Source organism: Anser anser, assembly GCF_964211835.1.
Source record: "Anser anser genome assembly, chromosome: 19".
Lineage (NCBI taxonomy): Eukaryota > Metazoa > Chordata > Aves > Anseriformes > Anatidae > Anser > Anser anser.
In genome coordinates, this window is record NC_139740.1 from 7,899,509 (window position 1) to 7,927,022 (window position 27,514).

The following is a 27,514-nucleotide window of genomic DNA, read 5'->3' on the forward strand; positions in this document are numbered from 1 at the left end:
CGGGGCTGCGGGGAGGGGGGGGGGCGCGAGCCGCTCCCCCCGCCCCTCCTCCCCCTTCCCTCCTCCTCCTCCTCCTCCTCCTCCTCCTCCTCCCCCCTCCCTCCGGCCCGCGCCGGCTGGGGCCGGTTCCAGCCGGTGCCGCGCGCGCGGCGGGGCGCGGGGCTGGGGCGCGTGCCGCCCGCTGACGTCAGGCGCGCGTTGGCGCGCGCGGGCGGCGGCGGCGGCGGCGGGGCAGCCCCGCGCGCGCGCGCGCTCTTTACGTACGTGTAGTGCTGCGGCTTCTCGGGCTGCGCCTGCAGCGCGCTGGCGGCGTTCGCAGGCCCGGCCGCGGCGGGGCCGCCCGGCAGCGGGCCCTTGGACATCGCCTCCCGCCGCCGCCGCCGCTCCCGCCGTGGAGACCTTTATTATTCACTCTGCGCGGTCCGCACGGAGGGAGCCCCGCGCAGGCGCCGCCGCCGCCATTGCCGCCCCGGCGGCGCGGGGCAGGCTGGGAGTTGTAGTCCCGCCGCCCGCGCGGCTTCAGCGTAGCCGGGAGGCGGTTTCCGGGTGGAGGGACTACAAGTCCCAGAGGGCCCCGCGCGGGCGGCGGGGGAGGCCGCTTCCTGCCGCGCGGGGGGCGCTGGGGGTTGTAGTGCGGCGGGCGGAGGGAGGGCGCCCCCGGGCGGCGGGGGGGCTCGTGGCGGCGGCCTCCCCACGGGCCTGGGCGCTGCAGGGAGGAGGGGGAGGAGGACGGGGAGGAAGGCCCGGCGAGCAGCGGGCGACCTACCTGCGAGCAGGCGACACGAAACCCGGGGGGGGGCGGGCTCCAGGTTAAGCCCAGGCCTCGCACAGGGCCTGGCCCCGCTGCCCCCGGAGCCCGGCGGGTCCGTGAGGAGCCCCCCGGCACCTCCGCGTCTCTCCCCGGGACCCACCGGGCCGGGCCGGGCCGGGACGGCACCTCCCGGGGACTTTGCTCTCACGGCTGCCACCCGGGACGGCTCCGCTCGTGTGGTGAAGGGCAGCAGGAGTTTCTGTGGCAAACACCCCCTTTTTTTTTTTTTTTTTTTTTTAACTTTGCCAGCGTTGAGCAACGTTAATGATAAACCTCCCGGCCAGGTCTGCCTGCTGAGGTCGGGCAGCTGTGCCGGGGAGGAGAGGAAGGTCTTTAATCGCCACGCAGGCTCGGCATCTCCCGTGGGCAGGCTCTCACCGGGGTCACCTAACAGCGTGCTCTCCGCCTTCGCAGGATTGTCCAGATGGGACCGACACCGTGTTCGTGGAACAGCCCTCCACAGCAGGCTGCAGCGCTGTAATTACGCAGCTCGTGGTCAAGCAGGACAACTTTTCAAAGTCAGTATGTGTGGAAGCATGTCACGTAGTGTCTCCATCCATATACAGCCCTTTGGGTCAAAGGTACAGGCGCTGCCGGTGATGAACCCACAGGAAAAACCTGATCAGCTAATAACACTGCCACTTCGTGCACGGGGATTCGGAAACCACTGACTCGAGTCACTGTGTGCTGCTGTTTACTTGACAATCTGGTGCGGACGCTGTTTCCTCTTCTGTTTCGCAGTCAGGAAAACTCAGCACAGGAAAACTGCCAAGCGACAGAAACGTTTAGGATACGCCAGCTAAGTGTGCCCAGGGTGCACTTAGTTCTGTCTGCGTGCACATCTTTGTTAACGCGTGTTCATTTACTCGGCTCTGCTCTCTATGCCTTTCCCTCATCCTCTGTTTAACCTAACAGGACACACAGCTTTTCTCCAGCCTTAATTCAAGGAGAACGAAAATCAAAAGTATCTAAAATTAGAAGCGTAAGCAATCATCGCTCCAGAAACATGGGAGAGGAAATACCTGAGGAGCAATGCCTCTCAACTCCCAGCAACAAATGCCCAGCACCGGTCCCCTCACATTAGCAATAGCGTGGTATGCTTTTAGAAATACCAAATTTAAAGGCTGTGCAGTTTTCAGAACAGGTTTCTAGATTTTTTTTCTCTTAAGCACGAGCAACTCAGACTAAAGGGGAACTCTTTATTTCAGGTCTCAATTTCCCAAACCACGTAAAACGCAAATGACTGTTTACACACGCCTCCCGGGTCATCCCCTTGCAATGCTGCTTTTTGTCTCCGACGAGTAATTCACGTTTTTCTTCGCAGAGAGAAAATCAACCTGAAAAGGCGATCAGAGGCTGGGGGGATGCAACGTGCCCTCAGCATCCCCTGCCCTGCTGCACGTCACGGTCCTGTCGCACCACGTTGGCGTGCGTTTGCTCAACTCACCAGGGCAGAGAAGCAAACGAGACACACGCTCCGTACGTGCGGCGGCAGCCCTGCTCTGCCCGTCGCACCGGGCGTTGGCCTGAGGGACGCAGGCGTTCGGGGAGGATGCAAAACCCCATGCAAAGTCTGCCTGATGGCAGCTGCGCGCCGCTGTGCCGAGCGCCCGGGTACCTTCGGGAGCGGCTGTCGAGCAGGCGTCTGTTTGTGTTCACTCCATGTTCCGCGTGCTACAACTGCGGGGCATTTGGGACCTGTTCTTCCTGACCATGGCACCCTTCCCATGGGGGCAGGGACGCGCCTCCACCCCCAGCAGTTGCTCCGACCGTAATGAAGTAACGAGGCGCAGCAAGCCGCAACTCTGGAGGTAGCGACCTGCCCCAAGAGACACGGTGTTTTGACCTAATTGCTGTTATCCTCCTCGATGCTACCAACAGGGACCAGGGGTTCCGGCTTCCCGCTTCCCCAAAACTTTGCAATCGGCGTCGGGAGTTTGAAGGCGCCCAACAAGGCGCGTGGGAGCCTGGTGTCAGGAGGAGAGCGGTGGCGGCACCGAGGGATGCGGCCTCGAGCCCGTGCGTGCTCGCACACCCACACCCAGCACACGCACACGGCCCGGGGTGACGTCCCCGCTTGGCACAGAGCATCGCTCCGACCCCCTTCACCTCCTGGCAGGTCCCACAGCCGCAGACCTGCCCCGATCCCCCCCAAAAACCCCGGGACGAGCCCTTCCAGCCCCCCCAAACCCCGCTGTGACCCCAATAACAGCGGGTGACAAGCGCTGGTGGCCCGGCCACGCTGCATGCCCGTACCATGGGCACACGCTGGTGCCCGGGAGGAATCGCACCCCCCTCTCTGCCACCTCTCCGGCACCCCCCAGCCCCGGGGCCCGGCGGCTGCGGGTCCCCCCCAGGGCCGGGGGGGGCACACCGGGACCCGGGCACCCCCCGCGGCCCGGCCCCGCCGCTCGCAGCCGCCGCCAAAGGCGCTTTCTGGCGGGGCCGGGGGGCGGGCGGGCCGGCAGGCGGCGGGGACCTCGCAGCCCCCCCGCCCCCGAGGCGAGGTGGCCCGGCGGGGCCGGGGGTAGCCCCGGTAGCCCGGTGGCCCGGCGCCGCTCGCCCCGTTCCTATTGACTTCCCATTGTGGAGCTTTGCAACAAAGGGTAGGATCCAAACCGTGCCCCGTTTCGTCCAATCAGCGCGCAGAGCGCCCGCCCGTCGCCGATTGGCTCCTTGGCGCTCCGCGCTGCCCAATCAGCCGCCTACTTTAACATCCAATCAGCGGCCGGGCGCTCGCCCAATCGGCGGCGAGGAACCGGAGCACGGCCTTTGTGTCTCGTGACGCCACGGCGCCGGCGGAGGTCCCGGCCAATAGGACAGCGCGCTGCTTTCGGGCATTGTGAGGTCACCGCGCCGTGTGCCGCCCCCGGTATAAAAAGCGGGTCCCCGCGGCGGGGAGGGCGCAGTGAGGGGGTGGCAGGCTGCGGAGCGGGTCGCGGTAGGAGCAGCGCAGGCTTCGGTGCGCAGCGAGACCGGCGCCGGTGCGTCCTTCTTCTCCGAGCGGTAAGCGGCGGCTACCGGGTGCGTTCCGCGGCGAGCGGTGGTGTCGTGCAGCTTGGTTTTTTGTTATTTTCTTCATATTATTTTCCCCGGAGCCTGGCGGCCAGGCCGGGCCTTGCCTACGTGCCCTGAGTCACGGCCGGGTCCCATCCCCCCTCCCTCCTTACCCCTCCCTCCGGGGCGGCCCGGGAGGAAGCGGGAGGCGGCGTGACTCAGTCCGCTTCCCCCGGGGAGGGGAGCGGCCGGGCCGCGACGCGGAGAGCGGGGGCGGAGGGGGAAACCGTGACTCCTCCTCCTCCCGAGGGAGGCCGCTGGCCGCCTGCCCGCCTCGGCGGCGGGGGAGGGAGAGGGCAGGCCGCCGGCATCTGCTGCTTCGGGGACGCGGGGGGGATGCCGCCGTGCCGGGCCTGGAGGGTCGTGTCGGGACAGCTGGGCCCTGTCTCAGGCGTGCTTGTCTTCGTAGGTAAGTGAAGAAAAATGGCCCGTACAAAGCAGACTGCCCGCAAGTCCACTGGGGGGAAGGCTCCGCGCAAGCAGCTGGCCACCAAGGCGGCCCGGAAAAGCGCCCCCTCTACTGGCGGCGTGAAGAAGCCTCACCGCTACAGGTAAGGCTGCCGGCACGGTACGGCCCGGCCCGCTGCTGCCCCTGCCCCGGCTCACCTGCTCCTCCTTCCTCCACCCAGGCCGGGCACCGTTGCCCTCCGTGAGATCCGTCGCTACCAGAAATCGACGGAGCTGCTGATCCGCAAGCTGCCCTTCCAGCGGCTGGTCAGGGAAATCGCCCAGGATTTCAAAACAGACTTGAGGTTCCAGAGTGCAGCCATCGGTGCGCTGCAGGTATTGCTGGCGGCCTGCTGGGCCTCGGCGCTCGCGGTGCTGAGCGTGCTTCGCTGAGGGTTTCTAACAACATTTCTTCTTGTCCTCTTGAAACAGGAGGCCAGCGAAGCGTATCTGGTGGGTCTGTTTGAAGACACAAACCTGTGCGCCATCCATGCCAAGAGAGTCACCATCATGCCCAAAGATATCCAGTTGGCTCGCAGGATACGGGGAGAGAGGGCTTAAGTGAAGGCTGTTTTTATGGTGTTTTGTAGTAAATTCTGTAAAATACTTTGGTTTTAATTTGTGACTTTTTTGTAAGAAATTGTTTATAATATGTTGCATTTGTACTTAAGTCATTCCATCTTTCACTCAGGATGAATGCTAAAAGTGACTGTTCACATAAACCTCAGTGATGTGAGCCTTGTTGCTCAGGAGTGACAAGTTGCTAATATGCAGAAGGGATGGGTGATCTTTCTTGCTTCTCATGCATGTTTCTGTATGTTAATGACTTGTTGGGTAGCTAAACTTGTAAGGTACTAGAATTGATATAAATGTGTACAGGGTCCTTTTGCAATAAAACTGGTTATGACTTGATCCAAGTGTTTAACAATTGGGGCTGTTAGTCTGACCATACATCACTGTGATCAAATGTGGACTTTTTCAGAGGGTGAAACTACAAGTCTTAACCACAGTGTAACTTACAGTTTCCTAAAAACGTAAACCTGGCAGCTATAGAATACACTATGTGCATTTATAATAGCTATTTTATATATTGTAGTGTCAACATTTTTAAATTAAATGTTTTACATTCACATGTGAGGAGTCTTTGTCATTTGGTTTGTATGGGCTTGAAGCTTACTTGTGGCTCCAGTATGTTAGCAGTAGATGTGTGCAATACTGGACTGCTGCTGTGGCAACTTAGGCTGTCAACACAACCAGAGACCTTGCCCTGGTCACCCTCGAGTTTTTAGGAGCCTTGCTGTAGTTGGAGCCCTGGCTGAGAGAGCAGAGGAGGGGTAGGTGGACAGGCCTGGGCTAGGCTCCAGCTGCTTGCCTTCTCTGGGGGGAATTTTGTTAAAGCATAACTGCTTAGTGGTGGCAGCTCAGAGGCACAGCTGTAGTGCTAAGCTTTTTCTTCTTCCCTTTTTGTACCTGTAGGGGAAGTTCATGTTGAAGTGTTACAGCTGGCTTGCCTGCAGTGAAACCCCCAGCCTCCACCCTGCTGGGACAGGGCTGTGTCCTGGAGCCTGGGACACCTGTGTGGGGCTGAGGTGCTGGCTTCTGCCTCTCCCTGTTCCTGTGATGGTGCCCCATGACTAAGCCCAAGGTAATAGAGTAGTTATGCTGTAGCAGTGCAGGATGGTATGCAAATGTAACAACTAATTAGACAACCTGAGTGCAGATGGGCTGCCTAGCAAACTGGAGAGGGCTGCTAGGCTCTCAGTAAGATCCTCATTTCCCAGCTAAGCTTTCTTGATGAAAGAGGATTAGACGCAAACCTTCACTTCAGACTGTTCCTCCAGGCTTCCTGCTAACACAGTTCTGGTTTTCTTAGTAGTGGTGCTGGGAACAGCCAGGCCTTATTAAGCTGTGGTATGGAAAAGCTGCTCAGACTACATCTGAAACAGGTAATTAACATTTAAATGGGAATTGCTAGACCGGCTGTCCTCGCTTCTTAAAGAACAGGATATGCTGGTAAGGCTGAAGTTGAGACAGAAGTTGCACAAGGAAGTAGCTTAAGCTAGTCCATCTTGATTTATTTCAATAAAAAAAATCCACAGAGAAAGAGGCATTTGGGGAGGAAGAAAAGGAGTTGTTTATACAAAAGAGGAGGCAGTAAGTCAACACTGGCCTCGCATGCAATTGTTTTAAGACCGGATGCGTTTACAGCACTTCCTCCTACAACAGCGTCCCAAAAGTACAAAAATACCGCTCCAACCCCAGGCACGGGAGCTGGACCCCAAGTCTCACCCCAGGGGGTGCTGCCTGGGGGGCTGAGTTTTGGGCTAAGTCTGAGCTGGGTCAGCAGAGCAGGGGGGGAGCACAGGGCTCGAGCCAGGGCTGGCCCTTATCAGACAAACCACTCGGTGTGTTTAAATCCTGCAGCTGGAGAAACAAGTGCTCATTACCATGGGCTCTTACACAACTTCCTCAACACCCTTTCCTATCTGCTCCGAGTGTACTTGGAACAAACGCGGCCCCTGGTTAGGATCATTATCATAACTGCCACAGAGCTGCTAAAAATACGATTTTAAGTGACCTAAGATTAGATCTTAAACAACGCTTTTCCTCACTGCTAAACCAGGAGGGAAAAAGAATTCATCGCACCTAAATTGTGAACTTAATTGTTTTCAAGGGCTGGCTGGAAGCTGAACAGAGGGGGCTGTTACCACCTCAGCACCTTTAGCTGACTACCTCAGGAGCTGCCTTCAGGTTTTTGGGTAACAGCACGGGGAGAGAGCTGGGCTGCAGATCCCACAGGGACCAGGGGCAGGTGCCTCCTGCCGGGCACAGCCCTCCAAGGGGACACCGAGCAAGGATGTCCCACAAGAAACCAGGGGTCAGTGGTGGCCCAGGAGCCACCTAACTTGGGAAGCTTGTACATAGGCTGGTTAAAAATAGGAACTGCAAGTGATGGGATTTATTAATACTTGATCTGGTGTTAAATTGCAGTAGCAGGCTGGGCTCCTGGAGGAAAAGCATGTTGTAAAATAACATCCCTAGAAAACAAAAGTTTCCTCCAAGTACTTAGTGGAAACAATGAAACATCTGGGTATGCCTAGAAGCTGTTTCTTAAAATAATTGTCAAGCAGTTCTAAAGGAAAAAAAAAAAAACTATCAAAGTATCTATTCATCTTAGTAATCTCAACAAAAGCAATTGTTAGATCTTGCATGTGGTGGCATGGAATAGCAATTCTTGGTACTCCACATTTTACTGTAATTATATCTGAAGAAATAAAATGTTCCCTTACCAATTCTCTTGATGATTTCCTCGCATTCTTGCTCAGAACCCGATGCGAACACTAGACAGTCAAACGTGTTCCCTTTGGGGCTCTCCGGGGACGAGCTAAATATGGAAACGCATGCATTAGAGAGCGCCAGGACTCGGGAGTGACTGAGCGCCAGCTCCTGGAGTCGCACGAGCAGCCACGCGGCAGACTCAGCGCTGTGTTTCCAGGACCCACACCCCCGCTGCGTGCCCACTCTCAGCCCCACTGCTTGTACCCCGTGCTGGCCAGAGCGTTGCCACGCTGGCGCTGCGTCTCCACACCGGTCACACCGCACACGGCTCGGTTTGGCCATGACCTCAAGGCTCCTCAAGCCAGGCTCTGCCCTGGGGGGAGCGTTTGTCCCACAGCACCGGGTCCTCACTGCTGGGGGGCTCTGCTGCCTGCCCCCGCAAGTGCTTCACCCTTGCTCGCTTTGATGCTCGCGCCCTGGGGTCGGGGACAGCTGCATGTCGAGGACCCGCACAGCCCACGGGTGACACTTACACGACGCAGAAGGCGAATAAATGGCTGCTCTCCCGGCGGCGTCCCACGCAGGAGACCTCGGGGTAGAGGTAGCGGAACAGGACCTGTGCAGGGAACGAGGGGGAGGCTGGGGCATGGTGCTGCCGCTGGTCTGCGTTGTCCCCAGGGCTGCTCCTTCCCCTGGGCAGTGTCCCTGCCCTGCAGCGAGCAGCACAGCCCCAGCCACACATACAAACCCGAGCAGCCCCCTTCCAACACCACCACAGGCAGGCGAGGTGCAATACTCTACACACAAGCCAGAACCAAGACAAAGAAAACTCCAGGGGCATCAATCCTGCACAGCACGTGGCTGCTCAGCACCAGACCATGCGTACAGCCCAGGCTGTGCCTGCACAACACGCTCAGCTCCTCGAGCATCCCTTTGGATCCTGCAGACAGATTGTACCCTGGGACACATCCCGCATGGGAATGGACATGGCCGGCTCAGAAAACCGTGTTCAAACAGCCTTTGTGGGTGGCAAACCTGCCTAAAACCTTTAACCCTATTTTTTGGCCCCCATTGTCTCTACCCATGTTTTGAAATTCCCTGTGGGTGGGAGAAAGAGATGCTGGGGATGTGTTGCTCAGGGACCCTGCAGCGGGGCTCCTCGTGCCTTGGGAGCAGCAACCTTCTGAGCCACCAGATTTTCCTGCAACTGCTGTCACCCAAAAAGCCACAGCAGCTGGACATATTCCCATTTCTCTGCACACAATGCCCCGTGCACCCTGGCCCCCAGTGGGGCCAAGGTCCCAGCTCATCCTGCGAAGTTTCAGCTACTCGTGCTTGTCACTCACTCACCTTGGAAGAAGCTTTCTCTTGTACGAGGATTTCCGTTTCCTTTACATCAAATAAAACCTCCTGAATGGGGGAAAGAAAAAAAAAAAGCCCCAATGATCACAGCTCCTGAGCTCTATTTTAATAAGACACTTGCAAGACAGAGATTATTCAAAAGCAGAGGCAATGAATCGCGATGAAGCACGGCTTTCCAAGAAGTTTCTGGTTGCTGGTGGCAAAATCCACCAATCAAAAGAGGAGACAGAGAGTGCAAATTAAGAGACTAACTTTACCGTGCTTCAGATGTGGGTTTAAAAGAAAAAAAAAAGGAGAAAAAAAAAAGGCAGGGTGGGGCAGAGACATCCTCTCTTCCAAGGATCATGGATCCACAACACAATTTCAGCATCACAGCCAGGTCCCTGCACCAAGGCCACCAGCATGGGAACAGCAGAGGGCAAGCACCCACGGGCTGGCCTTGTCCTCTCCCCCGGCAAGCCATGGCCCCGTCCTGCCATTTTTGCCACCACCCAATGCTCTCTCTTCCGAACGTTTCCATGACCAACCCTTGAAGGCTCTAACAACAGCGACCCAGGCCCAAAAGCACCTCTGCGCCCAGGTCCAGCCTCCCCGCGTTTTCCAAGCGGGAGCACGCCCCGCTCCCCATTGCTCACCCGTGGTGCTGAGTGCTGCTCCAGCACGGCGGGGATGGCCCACTCCAGCACCTCCTTGCCACCAAACTGAAACAGAGCAGGAAGGAAGTAACAGGAATAACACCCCCTGCACATAAGACACCCACCAGACAAATAACCCACGGGCACGTCCTTGCCCGTCTCCTCACCGTCCCGACGCCGCTCCGGCCCAGGTACCGCAGGTTGTAGAGCAGCCTGGGGAGAAGATGACCCCGCACATCCTCCTGCTGCTTTTTGCTGGGGAAGATGCTCGCAGCCCCCCCTTGTCCCCCCACAGTGCCCACCTGCCCCCTTGCACCTTCCTCGTCTCCCTCTCGACCCGGCGCCGGGGGCGGCGCTGGAGCTGGAAGCGGGGCTCTTTCTCCTTCAGGACCTTCAGGTAGGGCAGCAGGGGCTCGTAGACCTCTCCATCGTGCCACCGCCACCGCAGCACGCGGAAGCTCAGCGGCTGTCCCTTCAGCTTCTGCACCATTGCCCCGGCCTGCAGGGGAGGATGGAGGGGAGCAGAGGGAGGACGGGCAGGGGAGGCAGAGGGGAGGACGTGCCAGCCCCCCGTGCTGCCCACCTGCCCGCTGGAGGCGTTGCGCAGCGAGCAGCCGTTGATCTCGTCCAGGACGTCACCGGCCAGCACCACCTCGTCCACCTCTGCCTGGCTCTCGGGGAGCACCTCGGTGACAAAGACTCGGCCGTCCACGTACCTGTGGGTCCGGCCGAGCCACGGCTCAGCCCCTAGGACCCATCCCCATCCCCTCATCCCTTTAGTACCATCAGCGGTGTTTCATGGATACGTGGAGGCAGGGAAAATCCACCCCGCAGACGTTGAGATGATGGGGGAAAGAAGGACCCCAGACAGCCTCAGCTCCATTGCTCTCAGGGGTCTTTGTCTCCCCTTTTTGGGGCGGTTTGCCTGCCTGGGCCTCCAGATCCTGCTGGAGGAGGAGGACTGAGGGCTCCTACCTGATCACCATCCCCAGCACTCGGCACGGGACCGTCTCATAAGTGATGCACACCTGCAAGAGAGGGGCTGGTGACAGCAGCCCCAGCAGTGGCCACAGGACACCGAAGAAGCTCCTGCTCCCTCTCCAGCATGACCAGGACAAGGGGGCAGCACAGGGACCCCTCGCTGTGGGTCATTTCTGGCCCAGACACCAAAGCAAGGCTCTGGGAGCCCACAGAGGCTGGTCCCTAATTTCTGAGGCCGGACAGGGACCATTGGTGGCCGCTCACCCTCCTCATTTACCGTGCCCAGACTGAGGGGATACAAATCTGCCTGGAACTGACCCTGAAGCAAAGAGCCAGCCCCATAAATGAATTCTGAGCCCCCCTCCCTCTCCCCACGTGTCCCCGTGCAGCTGGGGGATGCCGCTGCCCCTTCTCCAAGATGCTGCAGCTCGCAGCAGCCCTCGCTGTCACGGCGCGTTAGGCAGGGAGCCGAGAGGCGGCCGGGAGCGCTCGTGGCTAGCAGTGCGTGAAAGCCAGCGGGAGCCCTGCCTCCTGCACACACAGGCCTCCGGCAGCTTCTCGGGGCTGCTTTGGGGTTAAAACAGGTGACAGAGGGATGCTGTGTAATTTTGGAAGACGTCGAGGCATCCCTGCTCTTTGTGGCCTCTGTGCAAATGCACAAATATTACAGCGAGCAAAAATGAGAGCAAAATCAAGTGACCCGCATTCTGCATGTAAGCCCAGAAAAATGGAGATTTTTTTTGGCAATAAAGCGGAGAAGGGAGCATGGGGAAACTGTGTCAATGATTTATGCCTCAGTGCTGCCTTGGCTTGGTTTTACGCCCAAGGCGATGCCAGGATCTGGCTCCTGGTGACAGCGCAGGCACCCGGCAGGATCCGACCTCAGCACAGGGGCAGCTCCTCTCGTGCCAGTGAGCCCGACCCAGTTTCCATACGGCCACAGATGGCCAGAGAGTTGCATGGCGATCCCTCCAAACCAAGTAATTCCTTATTCTCCCAGTTTGACATTCCAGCAAGGGCTGGAGCAGGCAGCAGCGGGGAGCAGCAAGCTCTTACCGGCAGCAGCCAGCTCTCGTCCAAGAAGCTGCAGTTCTGCAAACAAAGCAGCGCGGCGCCGTTGGGGCCGGCGGGGAAGGGGCCGGGGCCCCCACACCCGATTCATCGCCGCACCTGCAGATCCAGGGAGAAATCCATCTCTGTCACCACCAGCACCAGCGAGAGGAACGGCTCTGCACAGGGAGGAAGGGGACGGAGAGGCAGTGTCACTGCTGGGCCCTGGCAGCTGCAGCCTCACAGGGAATGGCCGAGGTGTAAATAAAGCATTTTTCATGTAAATAAAGCCATTTTCAGTGTAACTAATGATGTTCCAGGCAGAGACCCTCCATATGTACCCCTGCCAGGAGCAGTGCCCAGTGCCCTCGTCTGCCTCCTTGAGGAGCCGTGATTTACAAGGCATTTAGGGGCGGCTAACTAGGTGTTATTGACCTCCGGATTTTAAGGAAAGGCTTTCAGCCAGTCCCAGTCCCCCAGGGAGCACGGCTGCATGGCCAGGCAGCCCAGGCACCCCTCGGAGCGTGCCTCCATCACCACCCTTGGTACAAAAAATCTAGCACAGAAAACACTTCAGGAGCAATTTGCCTGGCCCCACGACACTTAAACCAACCTCAGACTGATTCAAGCCCTCTTTAAACATTTCCACCTCCCTCTCCATCACTGCAGCGGCCTGTTTAGATTTTACCACTGAGCTTGGCTTAGAAACAAATCACAACCAGCTCCTTTCTCCCCCTGACAGCAGCAGGCTCCATTACCCAGGAGGACTTCATTGCCGAGGATGGAGCTCGCTGGGTCGTAGAACTGAAACACAGCAAGAGGCGCCATGAGGCTGCTACAAGGAGCCACGAAGGTGCCCGTCCCGTGGGGTCCCCGCGTGCTGCACCTCCAGGAGCCGGGGGCTGCGCGCCAGCTGCCGCAGGGCCGCCGCCAGCACCTTCCCCTGCAGCGCCGAGCGCAGGAAGCAGCGGCCATGGCCCTGCGCTGTCAGCGCCTTGGAGCAGGTCGCGGCTCTTTGGATGCTGAGGGAGAGAGGATTCGGCCTGCTCGGAGAGAGGGGAAAGAGGTTTGGGGCTTAGCCCTCGGGGAGCATCCTCGCTGCAGCTGGGGGTTTTGGGGCGAGCGCGGCGCACGGCTGCGCTTCGTCCCCATCGCCGCTCACCTGCCGCCGTCCCCCTGGGGAAGCTGCTCCAGGCAGTGCCAATAATCCCGTCTCCGGAAGCCCCACACCGGCTCTGCGGGACAAGAAGAGCCACAAGAAGAGCGCGAGGGCCTTGGCTGCATGTGGGGGACACGGGGGGACACCGGTGCCCCTGCTCCATGCAGGTGCCCAGGCACACTCACGTCGGAGCCCCTTGCGCAGGACGCTCTCCAGCAGCTGGCAGACGGCAGCAAGGTGAGGTGAGGTGTCCGTGCAGGGCCCCCCGTCCTCCCGCAGCCGCAGCACCTCACCTGCAGGAGGGGAGGATCAGCACCCTTGGGTGCTGCTGGGGAACAAGTGGCCCTGGGTGCGTGCCGTGGGAGGTGCCCGGTGTGTGAGCAGGGTGAGACCCACCCCGGTAGCAGGCAGAAACTGGAAAACTTCCCTATAACAAGGCATGGGCACGGCCAGCGCCAACGCAAACACCAAGTCATGCTGCGGCAGGGCCAAACGCAGCACCCCCTGCCCAGACCCCACCCCGAGGAACCCCGGGGGCCACGCTCACCTCTGAGGGCGCTCAGCAGCGGCTCCTTCCCGGCCATCAGCCCTGGGCGTGTGGCGACACAACCAGGAGGCACCGGGCACCTCCGGCACCCCGTTTGGCCCAGGGGGCTCGTACCCGGCTCAGGTGCCACCCGACACGGCTCAGCCACAAGCACGGTGGGTGCGCGAGCCCCCGTCACACCTATACGTGGCTGCACGCACCTCCTCACCCGTACGCGCTCGTGACACGTCGGCTTGTGTACACACGTCGGTGTATATTTGCACAAGTATGAGAGGCAGAGGTGGGCGTTACCGTACGGAGGTATGGCAGAGACGTCGGCGTGTATATGCGTACGTAACCGCACACCTGTACAAAGCGTGCTTTGGTGCTGTATAGGCATCAAACGCACGTAACAGAGACTGAAGGGTGTATATACGTGTCAGTCTATCTATATATTAGCAAAATATAGGCATTGGGATAGGGATATACATAAGGATATAGGGATGTATACACAAAGGGATATATACACAGATGTAGGGATATATACAAGGGTATAAGGATACATATGTGGATATAGGGATGTATGCACAAGTATAGGGATGTATAAAGGTATATGCAAGGATAAAGAGATAGATATAGGGATGTATACACAAATATAGGGATATATACAAGGATATAGGGATATGTAAGGATATATACAAGGCTGAAGAGAGATATAGGGATGTATACACGAATATAGGGATATATACAAGGATATAGGGATATGTAAGGATATATACAAGGCTGAAGAGATAGATATAGGGATGTATACACGAATATAAGGATATACAAGGATATAGGATGTATAAGCGGATATATACACGAATATAGGGATATATACAAGGATATAGGGATGTATACACGGACATATACAGGGATATAAGGAGGTATACATGGATATAGGAATATCTATTTTTAAAACCCGCAGAGATTGGCGCAGCTATCGGCAGCCACGGCCTATCCGCACACACACCCAGCGCCTGCCCCCCCATAGCTCGGCCCCTGCCCGCCCCTGCTCCCCCCCCGGCCCCCCCCATCCCCGCCCTCAGGGCCGCGGGTTCGAGCCCGGCCCCCGACGGGGCGGAGCGGGGCCGTTCCGTTCCGTGCCGAGCCAGGCCGAGCCGTGCGGCCATGGCGGGGCCCGGGGCGCCCCCGCTGCTGGCGGCCGCCTGCAGGGCGTACGGGGCGGCCTTCGGGGGGGCTGCGGCTGCCGGGGCGGCCTGGGCCCCCGGGCGGGTGAACCTGCTGGGCGAGCACACCGACTACAACGGCGGCTTCGTGCTGCCCATGGTAAGAGCGCCCGGCCTCCGAGCTGCCCCTCCCGCAGCTCCCCCGAGCCCTGCGGGGTCCCCCGGGAGGGATCTGGGGGGGGCTGGAGGCGGGCAGGGGCCGCCCGGCTTCCTTGGGGCGTGCAAGGAGGCCGAGCTCCGCCCCAAAGCAAACCCCAGAGCTGGGAGTTGCTGGGAGGCCACGGACCGGGCAAGAAACTTCCCCAAAAGTCTTGCAGGAAGAGGTTTTGCTGCTGAGCTGGGCCCCGCGGTGCCCCCCCGGCTGCCCCCAGGCTGGGCGCAGCGTTTGGGTGCCGGGATTTTTTTGGGGGGATCCCTCTAAGACCAGCCGAGATGTTGGGCGCTGGCGCGTGGGCAGAGTTGAGGGTAATGCTTGTTGGGTGACATCGGTGTGGGGGGCAGCAGCCCCCCGCTGTCCCCTGCCACCAAGGGGGATGTCTCCAGGGGGCTGGTGCTCAGCCTGTGTCCCCCCCCCACCAGGCCCTGCAGCTGGGGACGGTGCTGGCGGGCTCCCCCACGCAGGACGGGACCATCTCCATCCTCACCACCTCGGAGTCAGCGGACGAGCCCCACAGGGTGCAGTTCCCGGCTCCCTGCGAAAGCAGCCCCCTGAGCCCCGGGCAGCCACGCTGGGCCAACTACGTCAAGGGCGTGATCCAGCACTACCGGGGTAAGGCCGGAGCCCTCCTCGCTCCCCACGTGCTCAAGGCCAGCGGGTGCCAAAAGCCCCTTTGGAGCAGCTGCTGTTGGGACCAGACTCCAGTAAAGGTGCTTGCAGCTACAAGGATCACAGCACCGGGGCACAGGGAAGCTCAGACCCATTCTGTGGGTCATCACGCATTAAAAAATGGAATATCAAACAAGGGCTCCTCTCTGCTAGGAGATGAATCCCCCGGGAGCTGTGGGGCAGGGCAGCCCCCAGCCCTACGGGGGGCTCACAGCCCCTCTCCTCCCTTCTGTTCCCACAGGTGGTCCCGTGCCTGGCTTCAACGCTGTGATAGCCAGCGATGTCCCCCTCGGCGGTGGCCTCTCCAGTTCTGCCTCTCTGGAGGTGGCTACTTACACCTTCCTGCAGCAGCTCTGCCCTGGTACGGTCCTTGCTGGTCCTCGTCTCCAGTGCTTCTGTTCCCTTGCAAGAGTCAGGGCTGCCCTCAGAGACATCCTGCAGCCCTCGAGGAGATGCTGCTGTTCCTTTGAATAGCCACAGCTGCAGCCAGCTGAGATATAAACAGCAAATTATCAGAGCCAGCTGGATCTGAGGACCCCAGGCTGCCGCAGGTGATTTGCAGTGATGCAGCCACAAATGCTGGCAGATGATGCTTTAACAAACCCCATCCCACAGCTGTGTGCAGCACTCAGTGTCACCCAGGGCTCCATTTCCCCATGTCCCACAAACGGAAAATCCTCCAGAGGGCAAACTAGGGGCTGCACAGCAACGATGGGGCAGCTCCGCACGAGATACTTTGTAGGGTGCAAATCACGATGGCTGCTCTTTGGTGAACCCCAACAAAAGCAAACCGTTACTGCTGCTTTTGCTCACCCTGCTCCAGGGCAGGGGGCGACCATCCCAGCGCTGCTAACCCCTGCCCCTCTCCTGTCTGGCACAGACGATGGCGATTTGGTGGCCAAGGCGCTGGCATGCCAGAAAGCGGAGCACACGTTTGCTGGCATGCCCTGCGGGATCATGGACCAGTTCATATCCGTGATGGGCAAGGAGGGCCACGCGCTGCTCATCGACTGCAGGTCAGCATCTCCTTGGGCACGTGCCTGCGAGCTGGGGCTGGGGACGAGCTGATCCTATGACCATGAAACAGAGCTGCAGGGTGGCACTAAACCCCCAACCCAAAATCTCACCACGGGGCTGGGGCTAGTCCAAGGTGCCTTAATTCCTCCTCATGCATCCTTTCCCTTGTGCATCCTTTCCCTCGTGCCTGGGCTGGCTTTCCTACAAAGTCATGAGGGTCTGATTTGGGCCTAATAATTGGGAAGCAGATAATTGCTCAAGCGAAATCCTAAACCACACGGACTTTGCCCCTGCGAGGCACAGGCTGCGTGCCACGTGGCCTCACCAGAGAAATCAGCGGGGACGGGCACGCCACCCGCGCTGTTCTCTCGCTGCAGGTCCCTGGAGACCGTCCCCGTCCCGCTGACCGATGCCAGCTTGGCCGTCCTCATCACCAACTCCAACGTGCGGCACATGCTGACGGGCAGCGAGTACCCCACGCGCCGGCGGCAGTGCCAGGAGGCGGCGGCGGCGCTCGGCAAGGCCAGCCTGCGGGATGCCACCATGGCCGAGCTGGAAGGTGGGCTCGGGGCCTCCCTCGGCTCCGGCTGCTCTGTGGGGCAGTGTGATGGGGCAGGGAAACGTGGTCGCAGGATACGGCCGTGTTCCCCCTTCCCCAGCTGGCGGGGCTTTGCTTTAGGGGTGCGCGTGTCCCCGCAGCGGCCAGGGGCCGGCTGGGCGAGGAGGTGTACCGGCGTGCCAGGCACGTCATCGGCGAGATCGAGCGCACGGTCCAGGCGGCGCGAGCGCTGCAGGACAGGGACTACGGCACGTTCGGGAGGCTGATGGTGGAGAGCCACAACTCCCTGCGGTGAGGATGTGTTGGGGCAGGCTGGGGCTGGGGTGCTGGTGTTGGTCTTGGGGGTTGCTCAGCTGTGAGTGCAGCATCCAGGGGCAGCCAGGGCCATCCTGCCCAGCATCTCTCCCAGCTCAGCCTGTAGCAGCTTAAGAAGAAGCCCCAGAGACCTCTGCACATCCCCTGGCCAATTGGTCATGTACCTTACAGGGTTCCCTGCCTCACAGCCAGAGCACCTCGCTGCTATAAACGCGTGCCTTTATAGGAAAAGCACTGGGCTGGGGTCTGCAGGCACCCCACGTTGCTGCTATAGCTGTGGGCGCACTGAGACGTGTTTCAGCCCTTCTTGCTGTGGTGGTGGTGCAGCGTGGGGCCGACCGCGGGTCTCCTCTCTCCAGGGACGACTACGACGTGAGCTGCCCAGAGCTGGATGAGCTGGTAGCGGCGGCTCTGGAGGTCGATGGGGTTTATGGCAGCCGGATGACAGGAGGAGGCTTCGGCGGCTGCACGGTGACGCTGCTGGTGGCCGAGGCTGCAGAGAGGGCCCAGCAACACATCCAGGTACACAGCAGAAAAGTGCCCAGAGATTGGCTTAAAGATCCCCAAAACACACCAAGGCATGGGCCTGTGATGATGTTGAAGCTGTGATCCTAAAAGGCAGTTAGGGTCAGGGTAGCCCAGCCCTCATGCACAGGGATATCCCCGTGTCTGCCAATGCTGCTAAGCTCTTCCAGGCAGTTTGCACTGTGCTGGCTGCAGAGCACAGTAGAAAGGCTTTACTACATCAAGAAAAGGAGCAAAAAGGTGCCAGGTGAGCTTTGGGGCAGCTAAATCTACCTAGGGAAAAATAATCCATAAACAATGCTGAGCTCAACGCTGGTAGCTGCAGCCCAGGGAAGATCCTAGTGCTGTCACCAATGCTCTCTGAAACCAGCAGCTCAGTGCGCAGCGAGCGCTTACTGCTCCTCTCGTCCCTTAGGAGAAGTACAGCGGCACGGCAACCTTCTACATCTCCAAACCCTCGGATGGGGCAAAGGTGCTGCCCCTGTAGAAGAAGCGAGCACCTCGTCCGTGCTGGGATCGTGTCCCTGCTGGGAGAGGAATGGCGGCCACTCTCCTCGCTCCACCAGGGAGCCAAGCTGTGTGCCTGCATCGTTTGCTTAATAAAAGTAAAACATTTGCACGGTCATTCTGCACCTGCCTGGACCGAGCTGAGCCACCAAGGACTCTGGGGACCTCTCCCCAGCAGGGACTGGTGGATCTCCTGTTCACACTGGTGTAACCCCCCCATGCCAGTAGTGCCTGGGGGGCTGCGGGCACCGAGCGCTTGGCAGAAGGCCCCGGGAGCGCATCCTGCATCTGCTGGTGTGGGTGGAGGGCTTAGGGGGAACAATGCTTTTGAAAAGAAAAAGAAAGAGGCAGACTAGAGAAAATATTTATTGAGTGCAATAGGGAGCCATCTGATCGAAGACCTGCTGTCGGGTTGACCTGGAACATCGACAGCCCAAATGACCAGATGAGAATTAAAAAGTGACGCTGTTGGGGACATAACCTCATGCACACAGGGAGCACGTGCTGCCGGGGAGAGCAGCAGCTGGGGAGCTGTGTGCTTCTCTTAGCCTTTGGTTAAAATGTTTGGAAAGGGGGCTTCTATTTGAGGCTGCATTCAGTCTTTTACCTTGAATCACAAAGCACAGGGAAAGGGTCAGGGGGCTCATGGGCAGGAGAGGCAGCAGCTGGAAATGGTTCCTGCTGGGCTGGGAGAGGAAAGCCCAGATGCAGGGGTGAGAGAGGAGCTGGAAGCCATCCCTGCTTGCTTGGGAAAGCCACAGGTTTGGTGAAAGATGCCCTGCTTCAAGTTCAAAACTGCCCCAGCCCCAGCTGCACTCCTGGAGACCCCCATGGACATCGCTCATCCCTGTGCAGCTGTGCTCAAACATGTAAACCCATCCCCTCCACATGAGCAGGCTGGCGAGAAGGAGCTCTCGGCACTGTCAGAGCTGGAAAATCTTTCTCTGATTCCAAAAAATAGAATAAGCCAAACCAAAAAAGCCAAGGTGCAGCATCAGATCAAATCAAGCAGGCGATGCTGCCAGGGAGAAGAGCCAGCTGCTGCTTTGGTTGAAAGCACCAAGCCAGGAAGGTGGCAGCTGCTGCTTCGGGCAGGATCTTTTTTTCCAGCAGCTCCTCGCCTGTGCCCGTGCTGCTGAAAGAAGCCAGGGAAACATGACTTTCATCCAGACACGGAGCCCAATTGTTCTGCGCTGGCAGAGGGCGGCGAGATGCTGGGCATCCTGCCCAGAGCCGGGAAACGAGGCCCAGCAAGGTCCTGGCTCAGCCCCGCACCCAGCTCTGTCCAAGGACGGCTAAAGCCAAGGAGAAAAGCTCAGGAGACAAGCTCAGCCTGAAGAAACGCTGCTCTTCCCAGTCCCGTTCCTCCCTTGTGTTTACCGAGTGCTCACAGGTCTCTTTTGGGACGGTGCTATTGGGCAAAAGGGCTTTTAAAGGTGATCCAACAGTTTCTGTCCACAGTCTCTGTCCACGTCAGCCTTGTGGGATGTCCTGAGCACTGTTCCCAGCTCCGGGCACCGTAACAGAGCTGTTCCTCTTGCCCTGCTCCCCAGCAGCTCTCAGTCCTTCCACAGGCATGTGCTGCAGCTCCAGCAGGTGGACGTGGTGCGCACACAGCTGCTGGCAGCCTGCTGCTGAGGGCTGCAGGGCTGGCAGACATCAACTGCCCCAAACCAGGCTTTCCATGGAGTTTAGTGGCTGTTGGATGGAGCCCTGAACTAATTTCTTCCAGTTATGTGATGCTTCTCAGCAGCCATGGTCCCAGTTTATCCTCAGACACTCAGCATAGATCTCATCCACCTCCATTTTTTTTTATAAAATAATAAAATTTATAATATATTTATATATATACTACGAAAACTGTACAATAACATACGCAAAAAAAAATGCATCAGAGGCCAACACGAGTAGTGCTATACAGATGAAAGGCTATACTTTGCTATCGTGGTACCAAAGGTTAGCAGCGAAGGACAGGTGCAGTAGGAAAGCAGAGGTTACCCTGACCCGCTACCATGCAGCTCTTAAAATAACCCAGGACGAAATCACCACCTCCAGCAGACAGCCATTTTCCAGAGAGCCTGGAGCAAAGGTGGGAACGGTGACCCTCTGTAAATCAGGCTGTTTCAGGATGCCATTGGCTGGGCTCCTCTCAAAACCGAGGACCCGGGAATAAATCATTGCCTTCCATTTACCTGGGGAGGCTGGGGCCGTCGAGGCACCTGCACTTCCGCAGGAGTGCTCGGATGGGTGGGCATCAAAAACGGTGTTGGAGTGACCGGTGATTGCTCGTGGAAGGCATCCTTGTAGATCCTGCAGGACTGGGGCTCCGCAAGGCAGGACAGGGGATGGCGAGCACCCGCCTGATGACCCAACCATGCCAGGGCTTGGAGTGCGCTGGGCTCTAAAGGAGAGCTCCAGAGCCTGAAGTGCCCTGGAAAGTCTCTGCCCATGGGAGGAGCTGCCCAGGCACCACGGCAGAGTCTGGATGAAGCACTCCCGAACCGTGCCATGAAGCCCTGCTAGCCCCAACGGCGGCGTCCCGCTGGCAGGCAGCCTGCCCTGGCTCAGGCCTCGTAGAACTGCCTCTCCATCTGCTTGGTGAGGGTCCCGCTGGACATCACGGTCCTGCTGACGAACTCTTTGGTGACCTGCTTGGTGAGGGTGCTGCTGGCGCTCTCCACCCGCTGGGTCGTCATCAGCATGCCGTCTGCAACGAGAGGCTTGGCGGTCAGGGCGCTGCACTGAGCATGGGGTCACGGGGAGTGGGATTTGTGCTACCTCGTGCTTTTTGGCAGAGGTTTCTCCTCAAATACCACCTCTCCAAATCAATTAATTCAGTACTCTGCTATGCCAGTCAATAAGATGGATTTTCTACCAGCTCCCAAACTCTTCTTCTTACAGTATGAGCCCATGAGTCCTTGAACTCAAGGGGGACAACGTGGGACGGCTGGACTGATGTAATTAAAATGGTCACCATACTTTTCTGAAGAGACCTAGCCTTGCAGGAAGAACTGTGATTTCATCACCAGATAACTCCTGTGGGGCTCATAAAAACTCACATTTCCCTCTGTGACCAGGCAGCACGCAGGGAAATGGCTGCAACTGCCTGCAGGGCAGAGCAGGACGTGGTGTAGAAAAGGGCCTGGTCCTCTCCATCCATCCTGCCTGGTGGACCCCCCTGCACTGCCCGGGACATCTGAGGTTAAAGCAGAGCTGACCTTTGCTCTCCAGCGGTTTCAGAGCAGACAGCAAGCCCTTACCTGAAAAGTGGGGGTCCAGGGAAGAGTGGCTGATGCTGGTTTTGGTGGTGTATTCAGTAGGAAAGTTGTACACTTCTCTCATGTACTGCTGTCCTCCAAACTGTGAGAAAGTGCCTGGAGAGAAGGAAAAGGGGAGAGATCAGCCAGGAAATGACAAGGAGCTTCCAAGCTTGTGACCCTGCACAACGAGCACCAACGGTCAGTTCAGGAGGTTTGTCTTGTTGTCATTAGGGCCGGGTTTAGGAGGAACTGGGAGGGCTGAGGACCTGTGCCTATGTGTAGAATCAGGCATAAAACAGAAGATTTGTAATAAATTAAAACATCGTCAGGTTTTCATAATTGTCCCACATTCAGTGCATTTTGCAGGACAGGGACAGTGCTCACAAGGTACAACATTGCTGTCATTAAAGAGATGGAAAACGGAGTCACAACCAGAGCTGGGAAGGGCTCCAGGAGTCATATTTCCTGCTCTGAGAGGCCTCTTGTCTTTGCATTCCCAGGAAGATGCGGTACCATACCTCCATCCTGAGATTCGATGGTGATGATGCCTTCTCTCTCCGGCCCGAAGCCTTGGGTGGTCTTGGCTTGCACTTTGAACTTGTACGGGATGTTCTCGCTCAGGTGGGGCACGGTCAGGGTTGTTTCTGGATTGTCTCCTTCCACGTAGATATTCCTGGGCTCCCCTAAAAACACAGACAGACTGGAGTGAAGACAGACAGACAGACAGGAGTGACCGTCCATGCAAACACCTCCCACTTCTGGCTGGTGTCTTGGCTTTCCCTAAGCTCTGTGCCACCCACAAGTTGTATGATCGCACCCTGAGAAATAGGGCAGCTAAGACAGCCCTACTTCAGTACAGTGCTGATCCTGAACAAATAACCTCCGCTGGATTTGGGCTGATGTCACGTCCTTCGTCTCCCCACTTTTGTTACACCAGACCATGCAACGACTCAAAGCATCGGGGTCCAGCTGCTCCCAGGCCTGGAACCAGTCTCACGTCCCCACTTTGCACTGATGTGAGCACACGACTCTGTTGCTGGTCCCAGCAAAAAAAGCAGCAAGTTTCTGCTGGAAGTTATCTTGTTTTCTGCACAAGGAATTGGTTTTCCACAGCCTTCTACCTTACCTCCTCCGTGCAGCATCTCGCAGGTGACCATGTAGCCCAGGATGGCCCCGTTGGGCTTGCGGGGCCTCTCCCAGCTGAGCTGCAGGGAATCGGGGCTGAGGGCAGTGAAGACCAGCGGTCCGGGAGCGCTGGGTGTGCTCAGCGTGAAGGGGGAACCTGCCGGGGCACAAGCGAGGGGTCAGAAGGTGGTGGGGAGGATCCCGGCTGGGGGCTGCACACAGTGTTTGTGTAACGAGCTGGGAGGCCTCAGCTACCCCAACAGCTAAGGGAAGGTGAGCACATGGGGAAAAAGGTCCCATTTCTTAATGAAAAAAAAGGAAAGGAGAGCTCAGGATGGGGTAAGGGGAGAGAAAACCACCAGCAGTGTGGACAGAAGCAGAGCCATCAGCGCCACCCCTCCCCAGGTCCCCGTCTGCCTCACCTGGAACAGGGCTGAGCGGGCTCTGCGGGTCCACCTGGGACTCGATAGTGATGACTCCTTCCCTCTCGGGGCCCCAGCCCTCCTCACTCTGCGCCTTCACCTTGAAGATGTAGGAGTGGTTGGGCAGCAGGTCCTCCACCACCACCGAGTTCTGGCCGGGGTTGGGGATGGTGAGGCGGTGCACCTCTCCTGGGACACGCGGGGAAGGGGGACATCAGCACTGTGTAGCAGGCACAAAGGCAGAGCCCTGGCTTTGTCCTAAACCCTACCTCAAATGAACTGCCTGGAAAACTGAGCCAGAAAAATTCATCCAGTGTCCCCCCCCGCTCCCCAGCCACCTCCATCACACCTTGCCCCCACCAGCTGGTAGCACAGGACCAGATGTTGCTCCAAAAAAGGCTTAGGACAAACAATAGCTTCTTGAAAAGTCAGGGATTTTCGAGCAAAGAGAACTACATTTTCACTAACTGCCCCAAGTTTCACGTAAAAACAATAAATTTTTGTTCCAATCCTTCCTCCAAATCCAACATGATGAAAAAACCTTCAGCTAAGACAGAGATGGAGAAGGAGCACAGGGTTTTTTGGAGGAGGAGTGACTCCACAAGCAATGCTAGGGAATTGTCCCCCTGACATAAGCAGGGAATAAAAAGTGTGGCTGAGACATTTCCTCAGGGCTATGGAAAGAGCAAAGTTGGGACCAGTCCCTAAATCACTGAATGGTGGTGGTTGGGAGGGACCTCTGGAGGTCATCTAGTCCAACCCTTCTGCTCGAGGAAACCCAAGAGAGCAGGCTGCCCAGAAGACCTGGGCAAGTCTCCACCACCAGAAGCTCCCAGCACTGCCCGGTGACCCATCTGCCTGCCCGCTCACCTCCGTTGAGCAGCTGGTACTGCACGCTGTAGCCCTGCACCTCCTTCTCGCAGTGCGGCTCCTGCCAGCTCACCTTCAGGGAGGTGGGCCCCAAGGCGGAGAAGACCAAACGGGTCGGGGTGTCGGGGACGCCCAGCGGCAGCCTGGAATCTGAGGCAGAACGGGACCGTCACGGCAGGGATTTGGGGGCAAGGGGTTAGTTGGGCTGGGGGAGAGGAGGGAGCAGCACGCGCAAGCGTGGGATGGTCCTGATGGTCCGGGGAGAACGTGGTGAGAACGTGGTGAGATGTCCTCTCTGCAAGCTGGCCCCGTCAACAGGGGGACTGGTTGGCTCTGCACACCTACAGGGATGTCCTATGACCTTGGGGTGCCACCCTTGGGTGAGACAAGGCAAGATAAGCTTCATGGCCCTGTGGCGGAGCAACCAGAGCAGGGGCCCATATGCTGCGTGCGACCCTCTTGGCTCACCCCGAAGCAGTCCAGTCTGCCAAACCCTTCACGGGCATCTTCAGAGCAAGCGTGGCTCAGTTCAGAGTGGCCCTAACCTACAGCTAAAGCAGCCCAGGGATTGTTCAAGGGGGCAGGGGCAGCTGGGACCAGAGCGGGGTGCTCCTGGCTCCCCGGAGCTCAGCCCAGTGGGACACAAGGCTTATGGCAAGCACAGAAGCCTCCCAGGGAGGTGAAGCTCAGGGATGGGCACGTGAAGCTGCTTTCTGCCCCTCCTTTCTGAGTGCAGCACACAATCGAAGTTCCTTGGCAGGACCTCATGGACTATTGGCCAAAGAGTTTGCAGAGGGACATCTCTTACGGAGCACACGTTCTCCCCAGGAGTCCTCCAAAGGCCTGTGGGGTAAGAATGGGGACAATAAGCTTGTTAGGAATGAAGAGGAGGGGACAATGAGGTGGTCAGCTCGTTAGAGCATGGTGGCAGCGGCGGTGAGTGTTAATCAGCCCACGTGGCTTGAAACACAGCTGAAGTGACCTGCAAATAGAAAGGTGGTGTGATGGAGGCACAGCCTGGGTGTTGGTGTGGCACACAGAAAGCCATGGAGAGAGGGTCTGGGGGCAGCAGATGGCAACAGCTCACAGATGGCCAGTGGCCTGGCTGGTTATGGGATGAGTGGCTGGAAGGAGACACTGGACAAAGCTGTACCTATGTACTTGCAAATCCCTGCGGACCCATCAGTCATGATTATAGAGTCCCGAAAGCCGGTGCTGGGGTAGTAACCCTTCACCTTTGCCCTGCTCCTGAAACCCACATCCCGGGGCAGCGGGATTGTCCTCCCAGCATCTTCACGGATGGGAGGGAGGGGTCTCCCTGGGTAATCTACAGAGCAGTGTAAGAGAAAGAGAGAAAGAGAAAAACACCGTTGAAGACTTCAGAGCGGGTTCAGCCCAGGTGTTGGCTCCTGCACAGAGATATATTTTTTTAAGGCTCAGATTTTAAGGTCTTTTACAACCTGACAGCGCCAGCCTGGTGTACATGCATGGAGCTGAAAGAAAACCATGCTGCTGGACAGAGTAAGAGGTAAAGACACGTGCTTTTTCTGGGGTGCTTTGCAGTTTCCCAGGTGCTCTGCACATCAGGGATGGGCACCCTGTCCAGAGTGGTCTGGAAGCAGAGCAGCCTTACCAAAGCATTTGCACATCAGTCCTAAGGACACAACCTTCCAGATCTCTGGTTCATGGTCCCCTTTGGCTGTGAGCACAGTCCTCACCCCAAAAGGATCTGCAGGGCATGAACCCGAAGGTGGTTATGAAGGTGGAAGAGAAGAACCGGCCCCGCCACGTCCGCACTCACCGTGCCCCATCATCATCGTGGAGTAGTCTCTGGTCAGCGAGGAGCTGCCCATCACCCTGTGCTCCTGCTGCACGTGTGAGCTCATCTGGTGGTAGCTGGTGTTTGTTGCCCTGGTCAGCGTGCCGCTGCTGCCGGAGAAGTCCACCCGGCCGTTCAGCAGGTGCTCTGTGGAAGAGGGCACACCGTGAGGAAGGTGGATAGAGGGCTGGGCTTCTGCTCCAGTTTCCCTGGGGAGGAAGCAGGAGGCACCACATGCACCCTGCCTCAGCTTTGTCCTGGCTTTAGCCGCTCTGGGAGGTGGTTCTGGAGCGCTCCATCTAGAACAAGCCACGGTCACCCAACGCAATAATGGGGAAACAAACGGGGAAACAGAGACTGCCTACACCCAGCACCAGAGACACCCATGGTGCCCAAGGTAACTCCAGACCTCGGCCTCGCTGGGGCACTGCCTTGTGGTTCTCTCTCTCCTTTGACGCAAACAAGTTTATAATTTCAGGTTATAAAAAAAAAAAAAAAGAAGGCAGAAGAAGAAAAACAGCCCTTTATGCAGGCGGTTTCTCCAAATCTCACTCTGGATCCCATCTCAGCTGGATCTGAAAAGCAAACTGCTTCGTTGTTCAAGTCCTTGACAAATCCTCATCCCCTCTCAGCAGGCCGGGAGAGATCAGCTACCACGAGAGAGTGATTTCTGTTTAACGGTCCAGCAGATCTGCCCTGGTAGCTCAGGGCACTCAGTTAAGGTGAGGAGCTGCCCCTGGAGGTGGTACTTAGCAGGCATCATTTGAGTTTGGCTCATGCCTTGAAGGTCCGGCCTGTTGTAGAAGCAACTTGCTAGCAGGCTCCCAAGTCCATGCCGAGATGGGGGTTACCTTGACACTCGTGAGCAGACACACCAGGACAAGGCTTTGAAGCAGACTCTACAGCACGTGAACATCACGCCAACAGGAGGACGGGCACACAAGGGGAGGAAGGGGGCACGTGCTGGGGGGGGCCCAGCCGCAGGCCCCGTGGCTCAGAGCAGGACGAGACAGGACACTCAGGGCCATACGAAGCCGTCCTTCACCTGCTTGGGGCCGGGGGGTCCCACTCCTCATCAGGCTGCCAGTAGCCACGTCGCTGTCCTCCTCGCGGAGGAGACCCTCGGTGTCCGAGGAGAGGTGGCTGCTGCCAGAGAGGCGGGGAATGGTTTCGGGTGGGAGCCTCCAGGTGATGCGGCGAAGATCCAAGTCTTCTCCCAGCAGCTGCACATATTTCCACCTGGAGCCTTTTGGGACAAGGCAAGCACTGGTGTTGGCATGATCTGCGGGGGACAGGGCGGGCTCCCCACCGCCTTCGTACTGCTTGCCAGGGAGGGGAAGGGGAAGCCACCGGGGGGAACAAGGCCCGTTGGCTGACGAGGCCAGGAGGTGCAACCATCAGGTGAGTGGTAGACGGAGGGAATGTGACATGCATGGGGTGTCCCAGCCCCAGGACTGTTTTCCAGCCCTGCGTCCGTCACGACAGAAGGTGAGAGTCCAAGTCCCACCGTATGGCTGTCCCTGTCACGAAGAGCCTGCTACACTGGTCCTCTGCTTGGGAGAGGCTTCCTTGTTCCACGATGTGCACATGGGATGGTAAGACCTTTGGTGTTCCTGTTATTTCTGTTTTCTGCAGGGACCAGGGACTTGCTTCTGGATCCCAGGCTCTGGAGAACCCCCCAGGAAAGACCCTCCAGATCCCAATGACAACCTCAGCATTTCACTTATGGCCAG

At 58.2% G+C, this 27,514-nt stretch overlaps 5 protein-coding genes across 22 annotated transcripts in view; 2 read left to right on the forward strand and 3 right to left on the reverse strand.

The window, feature by feature from the left end:
- Positions 1–598, reverse strand: part of UNK (unk zinc finger) — a 45,676-nt gene extending 45,078 nt beyond the window's left edge. For 3 of the 11 annotated variants that reach the window (XM_083805539.1, XM_083805544.1, XM_083805541.1), the window contains exon 1: positions 265–594. In XM_083805539.1, the coding sequence (XP_083661665.1) occupies positions 265–362 (98 nt within the window). In that variant the 5' untranslated portion in view covers positions 363–594. Of the gene's footprint in view, positions 1–264 lie in introns of all 11 variants that reach the window. The other 8 variants (XM_083805537.1, XM_083805545.1, XM_083805542.1 and 5 more) reach the window with 6 other exon arrangements.
- Positions 599–3,662: 3,064 nt separating this feature from the next.
- H3-3B (H3.3 histone B) lies at positions 3,663–5,447 on the forward strand. The gene is made up of 4 exons (XM_083805575.1): positions 3,663–3,817; positions 4,278–4,419; positions 4,498–4,651; positions 4,748–5,447. Exons 2-4 carry the CDS (start codon positions 4,292–4,294, stop codon positions 4,874–4,876), a joined length of 411 nt encoding a protein of 136 aa, XP_083661701.1. The 5' UTR covers positions 3,663–3,817; positions 4,278–4,291; the 3' UTR covers positions 4,877–5,447.
- Positions 5,448–6,372: 925 nt separating this feature from the next.
- Positions 6,373–15,912, reverse strand: LOC310884145 (uncharacterized protein). 3 transcript variants are annotated; one of them, XM_083805557.1, is made up of 17 exons: positions 15,699–15,912; positions 13,329–13,726; positions 12,967–13,074; positions 12,785–12,857; positions 12,509–12,665; positions 12,381–12,426; positions 11,743–11,801; positions 11,629–11,664; positions 10,567–10,619; positions 10,175–10,307; positions 9,894–10,090; positions 9,759–9,804; positions 9,592–9,657; positions 8,945–9,004; positions 8,128–8,210; positions 7,606–7,700; positions 6,373–6,739 (listed from the first exon to the last, which is right to left on the reverse strand). In XM_083805557.1, exons 1-17 carry the CDS (start codon positions 15,794–15,796, stop codon positions 6,705–6,707), a joined length of 1,743 nt encoding a protein of 580 aa, XP_083661683.1. In that variant the 5' UTR covers positions 15,797–15,912; the 3' UTR covers positions 6,373–6,704. The 3 variants fall into 3 exon arrangements, 2 of the variants coding, with proteins under 2 accessions (XP_083661683.1, XP_083661682.1); XM_083805556.1 differs by having other exon boundaries at positions 9,894–10,307; XR_014574058.1 differs by lacking the exons at positions 6,373–6,739; positions 9,759–9,804 and having other exon boundaries at positions 7,646–7,700; positions 9,894–10,307.
- On the forward strand, positions 14,412–18,403 carry GALK1 (galactokinase 1). The gene is made up of 8 exons (XM_083805565.1): positions 14,412–14,636; positions 15,116–15,305; positions 15,604–15,723; positions 16,243–16,378; positions 16,757–16,938; positions 17,079–17,229; positions 17,613–17,775; positions 18,194–18,403. Exons 1-8 carry the CDS (start codon positions 14,478–14,480, stop codon positions 18,263–18,265), a joined length of 1,173 nt encoding a protein of 390 aa, XP_083661691.1. The 5' UTR covers positions 14,412–14,477; the 3' UTR covers positions 18,266–18,403.
- A 232-nt stretch (positions 18,404–18,635) lies between these two features.
- The window catches only part of ITGB4 (integrin subunit beta 4), a gene marked incomplete at its 5' end in the record, with an annotated part of 34,808 nt that continues 25,929 nt past the window's right edge, over positions 18,636–27,514 (reverse strand). For 3 of the 6 annotated variants that reach the window (XM_083805483.1, XM_083805482.1, XM_083805481.1), the window contains 9 exons: positions 18,636–20,992; positions 21,546–21,659; positions 22,064–22,228; positions 22,672–22,827; positions 23,093–23,281; positions 23,963–24,112; positions 25,116–25,289; positions 25,764–25,928; positions 26,827–27,027. In XM_083805483.1, the coding sequence (XP_083661609.1) occupies positions 20,850–20,992; positions 21,546–21,659; positions 22,064–22,228; positions 22,672–22,827; positions 23,093–23,281; positions 23,963–24,112; positions 25,116–25,289; positions 25,764–25,928; positions 26,827–27,027 (1,457 nt within the window). In that variant the 3' untranslated portion in view covers positions 18,636–20,849. The remainder of the gene's footprint in view (positions 20,993–21,545; positions 21,660–22,063; positions 22,229–22,671; positions 22,828–23,092; positions 23,282–23,962; positions 24,113–25,115; positions 25,290–25,763; positions 25,929–26,826; positions 27,028–27,514) is intronic. The other 3 variants (XM_083805485.1, XM_083805484.1, XM_083805486.1) reach the window with 3 other exon arrangements.